The 11,611-nt window shown below is 37.7% G+C and overlaps 1 protein-coding gene across 1 annotated transcript in view; it reads left to right on the forward strand.

The window, feature by feature from the left end:
- LOC101861490 (testis-expressed protein 52) overlaps positions 1-3,320 on the forward strand; it is a 4,165-nt gene extending 845 nt beyond the window's left edge. The window contains exons 2-3 of the mRNA XM_005091457.3: positions 477-1,052; positions 2,836-3,320. Coding sequence (XP_005091514.1) covers positions 503-1,052; positions 2,836-3,134 — 849 coding nt within the window. The 5' untranslated portion in view covers positions 477-502 and the 3' untranslated portion in view covers positions 3,135-3,320. The remainder of the gene's footprint in view (positions 1-476; positions 1,053-2,835) is intronic.
- Positions 3,321-11,611: the final 8,291 nt, after the last annotated feature.

The raw sequence follows: 11,611 nt of genomic DNA on the forward strand, positions 1-11,611 counted from the left end.
ATATAAATATATATATATGCCGATTGATATCAACACAGATACGTATAAAACATATAGCCTTAACAAGCTGAAACAGCAGTGTATTAAAGATACTAGATAATTCTGGCTACATCTCAATAACACGTTATCTGGCAACATATAGGCTTTATTTTGTATATATTGTGCCTTCTGTCAACACACAACACCAAAAAGATAGCAGAGGCATTAGCAGGCAGCAATAAATGTTATTTTAGAACTGCAATGCAATTTTCAAGCATTAAATTAAGGAAAAGAGACACATGCTTATGATTTATGATTCTACTTCACTGATCTTTTATTATCTTTTAAAAAAAATCAAATTGACATCGATAAACTGTTCTGTAGTAGGCCTGGTATGCCCAAAATTAAATATTTTTAAAAAATTGCAGTAGTGGACTTAATCCTTTGCATGTGCTTTAGAAATATTGAAAAAAAAATTTTTTTCATTTGTTTTCCAGAGCTTTGTTTGTCCAGCTCAGCCACCATGGACAAAGCGGCTACAAAACTCTCCCTTGAAGAAAGGGAGAACCTCATGGTTCCCCAGCTACCGCACAGGTCGGGCTTCACACCGAGGCCAGTAGAGCGGCTAACTTCAAGGTCAAGGCCTCACACTATGGTGGACATCGAGTGCTGTCACTTCCTGCGCACTCCGTCGAGGGAGTTCACCGTTCAACAACCGACCGTTGAGCATCGACTGTGGGTGGAAGCCGGCAAGCACGACGCTCCGTTCCCCACTCGACCTGACACAAGTTACAACAGTAACATCTGGCGAAATTTCCGAAAGCAGTTTGGACTCAATTTTTCACCAGAAGGGAAGAAGGTTACAGATGTGATAGCGGCCATGTACCCCCTGAACATACCCGCAGCCTCCAACGTGGGAGAAAATACCTTTGAAAAATACATCAAAGAGACAAGATTGTTCCAGAATCCGAAGGCGAAGAATTTGGCTATCAGACGGACGAAGACGGATGTGCACGAGTTCAAACAACTGAAGTGTAAATCTGACGGTCGTCATCCTCCAATAAATGAGAAAGGTAAACTTCAGTCTGTGTGTATAGGTATTACAGTATAGCACATATATATATATTTATATATATATATATATATATATATATATATATATATATATATATATATATATATATATATATATATATATATATATATATATATATATATATATATATATATTTATTTATAACGAATGCGCTTATTGCAAAACATGTACTCAGCGAACACACACTTAGTGAGCATACACATAGTGAAACACTCACTTAGTGAAAAATGCACTTAGTGAACAGATTTTCAGGACCCAAATCTTTTCTTATACAAATATTTTCCGCAATTTAAAACACTTATATTTGTACATAGCGAAAAGATTTCCGTGTCCCACTGATTTACGTGCCTTGTGTGCTAGACTGTATATTCATAATGTCTACATAATGTAACATTGTTTCCTTTCAAGATATTATCTTTTTTTTTCTCCCATTTTTTCTTTCATCAACTGTGATCTAATAATACTAACTCAGGGTATGGTTCCTGTAGTGTTGAAGGAGGACAGTTCCTTCTAGCATTGGCCATCTGTTCAGATGTTACAAGTCCAACATTTTGACATTTTCTTTGTTGCAGTTTCTTAATCTATGGTATCAGTTGCATGTGCTCAAGAAATATTTTGTCCAAATTCCAATTCTAAATGTTTTCAAAAAAGCAAGAAAGACAGAATGTAGGCCCTATAGATGCAGCTGTTAAAAGAATGATACAACTTTTTCTCTCTCCTGAAAAATTTTGCTTTCTGGGCTATGTAAATTTCATACATAAAATTATTATCTACTGATCATTATCAAATGCTAGATCTAAAACTGACATTTGCGATCATGGCTCTCCATTCCTTTCTCTCCTAGAAGCTCTCAAACACAGAAAACTCAAAATTATGCATCCATCGAACTGTGCCTGCGGTCCAGGGTTTTTTCTTCTTCTTTAGCTTTGTAAGATATCCGTCGAACCACTGAGGTGGGTCCTGATGAATTCAAGCTATCCGTGTTATACTGTATTGTGTTTGATGTTTCCCCGTCACTCATTTCTTCTAGTTTTCCAAAAATGTTTCTCTGGGTCTACCCCTGCCTCGTTTATCTTCAATTTTTTCCAGTTTGAGCTAGATGTTCTAAGTCTTTATATGGGGTCGTGTCCTAGAAACTTGATTTGTCACTTCTTGATTGTTCTTGTTAATGATGATCAGTTTTTAAAATGTGTCACGACCCAGTGGAATCAGGCGCTCGTCAATTTTTTGACATATCATGGAGTTTTTGGTATCATCTTTTTAGCGTGTTAATTTGTCTTGCTTTCGATTAAAAACTGTCCATCTATCTTTAACAGAAGTCGAGATATTTTGGATTGAAGGAGGTCATGGGGGTCACCTGATTTCAGAAGTAAAATAAGAGAGAAAATTGCCACCAAAGTTTGGTGACCTCCAAAGCTTGAGAGTTGTTGAAAACTGTAAATTTACATTGTTTGTGTCTTTAATCAACGTTTTTCAGTAAAAGCCACACAGCAAGCTGTTTATAAATTGACATGAAAGGTGTTGAGTCAAAAAATCAAAATTCGACAAAAATTGCCAAATGGTAAGAAAAATGCAGTTTTCTTTGATTTGATTACTTTGAGGAGCGTCTGATTCCACCCCGACGGCTCACACATTCTGTTGTCTGATTTCACCCCGACGGCTCACACATTCTGTTGTCTGATTTCACCCCGACGGCTCACACATTCTGTTGTCTGATTCCACCCCGACGGCTCACACATTCTGTTCTCTTCTGTTCTCAGGTGATATTCTTCCGCCCGAGAACTACAAGAAATATGCTCACAGGTTTATGCCGGTTCCCTCCCCTCCTCCATCGCCGCCCCCACCCGGTCAGAAAACAGATCTGTTCGGCCAGCGGTACGTGCCGAGGTCACAACCCGTGCTGTGGAAGCTCAGCTACAAACTGAACCACCCCGAGTTCCAGAAGCTGAGGGAGGAAGTGAAGAAGAGGAGAGAAATGATGGAACAAAACAAGAAAGAAAGAAGCACCATGCCGAGAGTAATGCCGTCGCCGATGTTAAGTACAACCCCAACGCTGTGAATGTATCGCTGAAATCATGCAAAACTGTTCCTTGTCACGAAATGAATCTGAAGACTTTGAACTTTTGAATGTGAGTGATAAGAAACACGTGGACACAGTAAGGTTATAAAGTGCAGGGAAGAAGCAAGACAGATAGACAGAAGCAACAGAGGGAAAGAAAAGAAGTAGGACCTATCAATGGTGCCCTCCAACCAGCCAGACAGATAGACAGAAGCAACAGAGGGGAAGAAAAGAAGTAGGACCTATCAATGGCACCTCCAACCAGCCAGACAGATAGACAGAAGCAACAGAGGGGAAGAAAAGAAGTAGGACCTATCAATGGCACCTCCAACCACCTGCCTGAAGACTTCAACTTTAACCTTTTGGTGACATTTTGTGAAACTCACACGTGGTGAATTCATAGAGGGTTAAGCTACTAGTCCAGTATACAACATCTTTGTAGTTTTATAAAACTGTGTCGCGTGATACGGAGCATGTTCATGTCGCTTGCCTTCTTTACAAAGAAAGCGAGCATAGATTCCTTTTGTTGTTGACAAACTGTAAGTCTTCACTGACAGCAAGAAGCTCAATATCATTCTGCTGACTTCATTTTTTTTATTTGGAACTAACATGAAGAGGCACTAGACTCTCACTCTTGTGTGAGAAATTTAGTCTCTGAACACTACTGCCTTTAGTGTAGTTTTTGTTAATAGTTTTACAGCATTTGCCACACAAATAGGTCACACAAACGCCAAAGTTTCGAGGTGACACTAGAGTGTACAGTAGGCCTACAATAAAGAGAAGGAGAGAAAGAGGAGAGAAAATACAATAGATGTTTGTTAGGAAAGGCAGGATGTCAAAATTTTCACTGAGGAAAAAAGAATTCAATTGCCTTGCAAACCACTCCTCTTTTCTTTTACTGGGTTTTTTTTTTTAAGAATTTTTTTTCCTTACGCTGTATTCCTCAAATTTCTGCATGTTTTTAAAGCCAAAAAAACTAAATCTCAGAAAAAAACGGCATTTCAAATAACTATAGTCTTCCCTGCCTCCCGTAAGTCTGTGTGTCTGAATTTAGACGTCAAAGAAGACGACAATCCTTCAACATTACTACCAGAGGTTACCTCTCTGGCCAGAGAAGGAAAATCCTCGACTTTTCAGAACCCGTTGAAACATGCACTCAGGGAATCAAAGTTTGTGGATTATATTGTCAAATGCATCTTGTGTCTAGACTATTTTTATATAAAGTGCAATAATGAGAAGCAAGAAGAGATTAAAACACAATAAATGTACATTAACATAATAAATGTACATTATAAGTTTAAGCAAGAGCATATAAAATTTTAAAATTTGGACAATTTCAAAAATCCAGAATTATCTCGAAAATCAGCATTTCTGTTTACAAGTGTTTTCAGACTTTTCCATCGCTATCGATGCAAGTTACACACACAAAATCTGATTGTCTGTTTTGTTTGAGGAAACGTACGGACATCAACTCAACACCGGCCATTTAGAGCAGGGGAAAGTAAGACGGATAGACAGAAACAACTGAGATGTGAAGGTGAAGGGAGGAAAGCTCAGTATTAGAGGAGAACAAGTTTGGAGTACTTTGTATATATTTGTTACAGTGACTAGATAGGGGGTAGGTGAAGGGAGGAAAGCACAGTATGAGAGGAGAACAAGTTTGGAGTACTTTGTATATATTTGTTACAGTGACTAGAAAGGGGGTGGGTGAAGGTAGGAGAGCATAATATTAAAGGAGAACAAGTTTGATATACAGTAGGCTATTAGTTGTGTGTATTTTTTTACAGTGACCACAAGTTTTTTACTTTTGGTGCGTTTTAATGAATTCTTATGGCAAAGCCAGCCTAGATGAGGGGAAGGTGAAGGTGAAGGAAGGAAAACATACATTTGTGTATTTATACAGTATACAGTGACCGCAAGTTTTTACTTTTGGTGCGTATTAATTAATGATTATGGCAAAGCCAGCCTAGATAAGGTGAAGGTGAAGGTGAAGGAAGTACAACACACATATATGTGAGGCAGCGTGGTGGAATCAGGCTCTCGTCAATTTTTGGCCATGTACAGTTATTGGTATCACCTTAAAGCTTGTCCATTTGTCTTTATTTGGATGAAAAAAATATCCATTTATCTTGAATACAAGTCGAGATATTTGCGAATGAAGAAGGTGGGGGTCACCTGTTTTCAGAGGTAAAATTAATTAGAAAATGGCCGCCAAAGATTTGTTATTTCCTTAGCTTAAGAGTCCGTGGTAACTGAAAATTTTCAGTTTTTGTGCCTTTACTCAACGTTTTTCAGAAAAATCCACACAGAAATTAGTTTTTTAATGGGCACGAAAGGTGTTGAGCCAAAAAACAAAAATTTTTTACAAATACACAAACCTACTGAAAAATGCAATTTCTTCACTTTGATTATTTTGACGAGAGCCTGATTCCACCACGCTGCCTCACATTTGTGTTTTTATACAGTGACCGCAAGTTTTTACTTTAGGTGCGTATTAATCAATTATTATAGGCAAAGCCAGACTAGGGGATTGGTGACGGTGAAGGAAGGAAAGCACCGTATTAAAGAAGAACAAGTTTGATTATATTATACATGTGTGTATTTTTACGGTGACCACAAGTGTTTACTTTTGGTGCCTGTTCTGACAAGGCCTGAGAGGAGAGACCATTGCCCCCCCCCCCCCCCCCATGTAGACCTCATTGACTGTGATATTGTGAACAAAGCATTATATTACATGTTATTTTTTTTAATGATTCAATATCAATAATTCACCTGGAGTTTGTTATTTTAAAAAATTTTTTAATATGTAATCATTTTATTGTGTGATTTCTTTCCTTAGTGTGATTCTACACATACAATTAATGTATCATTGTGAACGAGAATTGTATAAATGTGTTCAAGTGCATTTTCATAAGAAATAACATACAAATGGATCTGATATTTAATAACTATTTTCTGAAAGTGAAAGTAGGCGTACTTGCTTCAGTTTCAAAATCTAACAGCTAGATCTCAAGTGAAAATAGCGACATTAGGCATTAGGAATATTAGGATAACATACTTGACTACTAGATCTAGATTTTTTATATTTTTTTTCTTCTTTTCTATATTTCCCACTAAACGCACAATATTTTTTATTTTTTTGTCCCACCCACGTTTGTTGTTTCATGTAGCAGATTTGTGCAAATACCGAGACGAACAATACATGATGTAAATAAATCTTGTTGAGACTGAGGCCTTCCATGAGTTTTTTCATAACCTTTATTATCAAAAACAAAAGAAGTTTTGAGAGAAATAAATAAAATTAAAAGTTTTGCTGTTCGGCTTCCTCACTTTTCACGGTGAGCTGAAGCATTGGAAACTACATCAAAAAACTATTTTTTTAACCCTATCCGTACGTCGTGTTTTACTATTGTATCCATACGATGTGGGGACTCTGTGCCACCACTTTCCAAAGAGGAAATTTACTCGTTAATCCGATCGATATGCTTTGCATAGCAGTCTGAAAAAATAATTTTTTGAAAAATACTGAAAGTTTCAAAGAGATCTTCGTACTAGAAGTATTGTAAAATATGAAGAATACAACCCTGGGGGTACAAAATGACCCCCGGGCGTACGGATAGGGTTAAAATCTAGGCATTTTAATACCCCCCATCAACCCAATTTAGATCATTTAGGAGGCGGGCTACCGACCCTGCCTGTCTGAACCAACCCGAGCTGAGCGGGACATGACATACGACATCCCAGCAGAAAGACCGACCGAGATACTCGATAGAACTTTTTTATCTTCTTGAGAAATGAACTCGGGTCTCCTGAATGCTGCTGCAAAGTGCCTAACTACTGCACCACAGACTCCCAAACTCTACACCAGCTACTTTTTGTTTCTCAAAGTCTTCACAGAATCTACGTCACAGTAAAACGTTCCCGTTTCAGTCACTCAATCGGTCGCTTTTAAGGACAAGCGGGCTAACCCAGATTTCGGGGGTTTTCAGAAATCTTCATCTACACCAAAAGTGGGCATTGCCCGACCTATAGGAGAAGTTTGGTATCATTGATGTGTATATTTGTTTGGTTATAGAGGAAACTCTCCTTGTCTTTTAAAAAAACTGAACAAGGGGCAAAAACTTTACCTTCAATTTTTCTAAAAACAGCATTTTTCGGGATAGCCCCATTATCCTTAAAAGCGACCAATTATTTCAATTTCATTTTTGTGCTAACAACAACAAATCCTATTACACACAGAGCCTACTTTCAAGAAGGCATATAATTTATAAATATATTTTATAATGCATTCATCTAATAATACAAATATAATGTATCACGACATGATGGAATCAGCCGCTCCTCAATGTTTGGCCGTATGGAATTATTGGTACAATCTTAAAGCTTGTTCATTTGCCTTGCTTTTGACGAAAAAAAAATCATCTATCAACCTTGAATAGAAGTCCAGATATTTGCTGTTGAGGTTGAAGGAGGTGAAGATCGCATGGTGTCAGGGGACAAATTAGCGAGAATATGGCTGCCAAACTTTGACGACTTCCAAAGCTTGGGTGCCCAAGGAAGCTGCAAATTTACTTTTTTTTTTTTTGGAGCCTCTGATCAATGTTTCCTGTAAATTCCAAACAGAAAAGTGTTTTAAATGGAAGTAATAGGTGTAGAGCCCCCTAAAAAAAGAAAATGAATCAAAATTACTCCACTGGCAGAAAAATATATTCTGTTTCTTTAATCTCTTTACATTGGCGAGAGCCTGATTTCACAACAATGATTATGACGCACATATATAGACTGTTATTGATATCTATTTTGTCTCAAGCTAGAAAAAATGAGAATTCTACTGCTTAAGAAAAAAAAAATTTTTTTTAAAACCTAAATTCTGGTGCTTATTCACCTTTTTTTTCTTCAAAATATAGATCACTTCATCCTTCAGAAGTGCCCATTCTAACAAAAACTTATAGAAATTCAAACAAATAACTGCAATAAAAAGAAGAGGAACTATTTGAATCCAAGAAGATAGTGGGGGTAAGTTAGGGTCACTTTATTTTTCCTATGGGGAATCAACATTTTATTCACAGTATAAATCTCATCTCCAGGGTACAAGTTTGTCAATGAAAAATCTGTAGTTGGCTTGCAACAAATGAAAAAACAAACAAACAAATCACACTGTGAAGCCATCAGACAACAAAGTCGCTCGTGAAAGACCAAAGTTTGCACCACAGGGAGGGAGCAGTCAGACGAAACGGACATTCATTAACAGACATTATCTTTTCTTATCTTATCTTATGTTATCTGATTCTTTCAGAAATTCTTGTACTACAGACATCAAAGTCGGTTTTAGTTTTTGTAAAAGAATTTTACGGCACTTGCAACACAATAAGGTCATATTATAAGTGCCTAAGATTAGAGGTGTTACAAGAGAGTAACAAACACAAAAAAGAAGGAGGAGAGATCAGGATGATAGATGTTTGATTCGAAAGAAGGAGCAAATCACAGAGAGCACCTGCCAACCACCCACTTGTACTTGAACAGACAGGAAAGTTCACACATTGTGCAAGACAATTATTGACAAACAGTGAAACCCCGGTATAGCGTATTCCCTTCAGACTCCAGATTTTATACGTCTTAACCAACAATGATGAAATGGTAAAGGTTTAACGGCTCCTGGAGGGTTAAATCAAGATTTAGCACTTTGAAATGCACAAATTTATACAAAAACTCCACAAAGTTCCACAAAAAACACAGACTCTTAAATAACATTCTTCAAAATTCCTGTTTGTCAAGATTCCAACAACATTTAAGATATATTTTCCACAATGATACAGGTAAGACTATCCCCGTGGTTTTATGCACCCCGAATAATTTAGCACAATTTGATCCTTTTCTGCATAATTTCTGATTATTTTTCTTTATCGTTCTTTGTTAAAATTAACAGAATCGCATAATTTCACATTTTTGGGCTCAGTTTATGCATAATTTCAGAATTTTTCTTGCTTAAAACCACGGGGACAGGTAGGACCAAAGACCTTGTTTCACCATCAGTGGCAGCGAGAAGTAGCAGGGCAAGAGAAGAAAATAGGGAAAAACCTTTTGGTCTTGTTTAATTCGTTATTTCAAGTTTACTCCAATAAAATTCCAACCCTGTAGTTCTGAGAAAATAAAAGAACATCAATATTACAACGGCTGTCAGTGCAGGGGGAAAAGCAAGACAAACAGACAGACGGATAGTAGGACAGACAGACAGGCAGACAGACAGACAGACAGACAGACAGGCAAACAGACAGACAGACAGATAGACAGACAGCAGCGACTTCAGGGGAGGAGGACCTACCAAATGCATCCTCCAACCCTTCATCTTTTTTCAACATGTAATAAATTCAAAAAGAGACTGTTTTATCCCCTACTGTTTTTGTTGTTCTTCTTCTTCGTCTTGAGTAAAGAGAAGCACATCGACACAAAAAAGGTCATTTAGAGCTAGGAAAAAGTGAAAGTGACAGACAGAAATAGCACAGGGAAAGTAAAGAAGTAGAATGATGCCCTCAAACAAAGCGCACCCATCTCTTTGCAAATCCTTTCAATGCAAAATGTCAAAGAAGGAAGAATTTGTTAGTGAGCAGCTTTATTTTCCTGTGTCACTTTGCAGTGACCAAAACAAATCTCCAATTGACATGAAGCTATGCCCGTGATATCAAATATATCCAGCCAAATGATTTGTCTGCGACAAAACTATCTTACTTCTTATTTAAAGAATATTTACAGCAATATTTGCTCAAATTCTGACTAAAAAAAAAGAAACCATTTCAAACTTAGTCAGACCATCATCTCAAAGTCAAAAAGGACTGAAGCCTTTCAAACCTAAGACTAAAACTAAGTCCTTTCACACAATACTGTGTCTTCTTGCTTACTTCGACTGATAAGGAGGATTAAAAAGAGAATTAAAAAATTATCAAAAGCACAAAAAAATATTCCAGTAACATCAGGAAACAAGACCCCGAGTATCTGAAGCTCTAAATCCAAACATACAACAAGCCTTAACACTTCGCCCCAACGGCACTCTGATCAGCGACGGTAAGAAGCTGTCTCTTTTCCCCACGGCACTCCGATAAGCGACAGTAAGAAGCTGTCTCTTTTCCCCATGGGACGCCGATCAGCGACAGTAAGAAGCGGTTTCTTTTCCCCATGGGACGCCGATCGGCGATGGTAAGAAACTCTTCCCCACGGCACTCCAATCAGCGACGGTGTGATATAGCGTGTACCGCACCTGTATCATGGTCCGTGGGGATAAATGTTGCGCGCTCTACACGCCGCGAGGGTGGAAAGGGTTAAAAAGAAGCGGGAAAAAATTAAAAATAAAATAAAGGCAGATAAATCCATGTACAGACGTACCAACCCCTCCACGACCCAACATAGCCGGAGTCTTCCTCAGAACCCTCCCTACAAGTCAAAAGTTGGGGGGAAAAAATAGTGTCTCCAGAACCCCAGTAGATAAAAAGATCAGACAACATTACGAACCGGAAGTAGCAAACAAACGTGTATAGTAAATCAGAGAAAATAAAAACATGTTTTTTATACGTCATTTACGACAAGTCACACAAATATTGCAAATAAACCAATTTCCGCGTCATTTACAATAAGTTGCGTATGCCTTGAAGAAAAAGAATTATTTTTCATAAAAGGATTTTATACAAATCCAGGTTCTTCAACTGACAAAATTTTTTAAGAAAATACAGGAAGGTTCAGATTTTATCGGAGTTCGTGGCAGGCCTGCACGTACATGAACTAATCTCTTTCTGACAAAAATGAACTGCACAAGGAAAAATACATGAGTGAGGCAGCGTGGTGAAATCTGGCGCTCGTCAAAATAATGAAAGTGAAGAAACAGGCATTTTTCCACTGGTCTGGGAAGCTTTATCGAAATTTTGTGTTTTTTGGCTCAACAGTTTCCGTGTCCATTAAAGAACACATTTCTGTGTGGGTTGTACTGAAAAACGTCAATTAAAGGCAAAAAAATGTTAATTTTCTGTTTCCATGGACTCTCAAGCTAAGGAAATAACCAAACTTTGGTGGACATTTTCTCACTCTTTGAGACCGGGCGACCCCCACCTCCTTCAATTGCAAATATCTCGACTTGTATTCAAATTTTAAAAATGGATATTTTTAAAATCGAAAACAAGAAAAAAGCTTTAAGATGATACCAATAACTTCACACACACAAAAATTGACGAGAGCCTGATTCCAGCATGTCAGAACACATATTTAAAGAAACGTCAAAGAATAACATTTTCATTACATTTTCCAAACATGTTTCCTGGCTCCTCTCCAGGAACGCTCACATTATTTCAAAACGCATCTCCTGCTGTCAACATCAGCCTCAAACAATGGGAGACCAAAAATAGAATACATATCCTTACCTACCCCACACACACACCAAAGTACATGCACACACACAAAAACCTCCCCACCTCTTCCCTTCTCTCTCTCTCTCC

This window comes from Aplysia californica, unplaced genomic scaffold, assembly GCF_000002075.1.
Source record: "Aplysia californica isolate F4 #8 unplaced genomic scaffold, AplCal3.0 scaffold00030, whole genome shotgun sequence".
Taxonomy (NCBI): Eukaryota; Metazoa; Mollusca; class Gastropoda; order Aplysiida; family Aplysiidae; genus Aplysia; species Aplysia californica.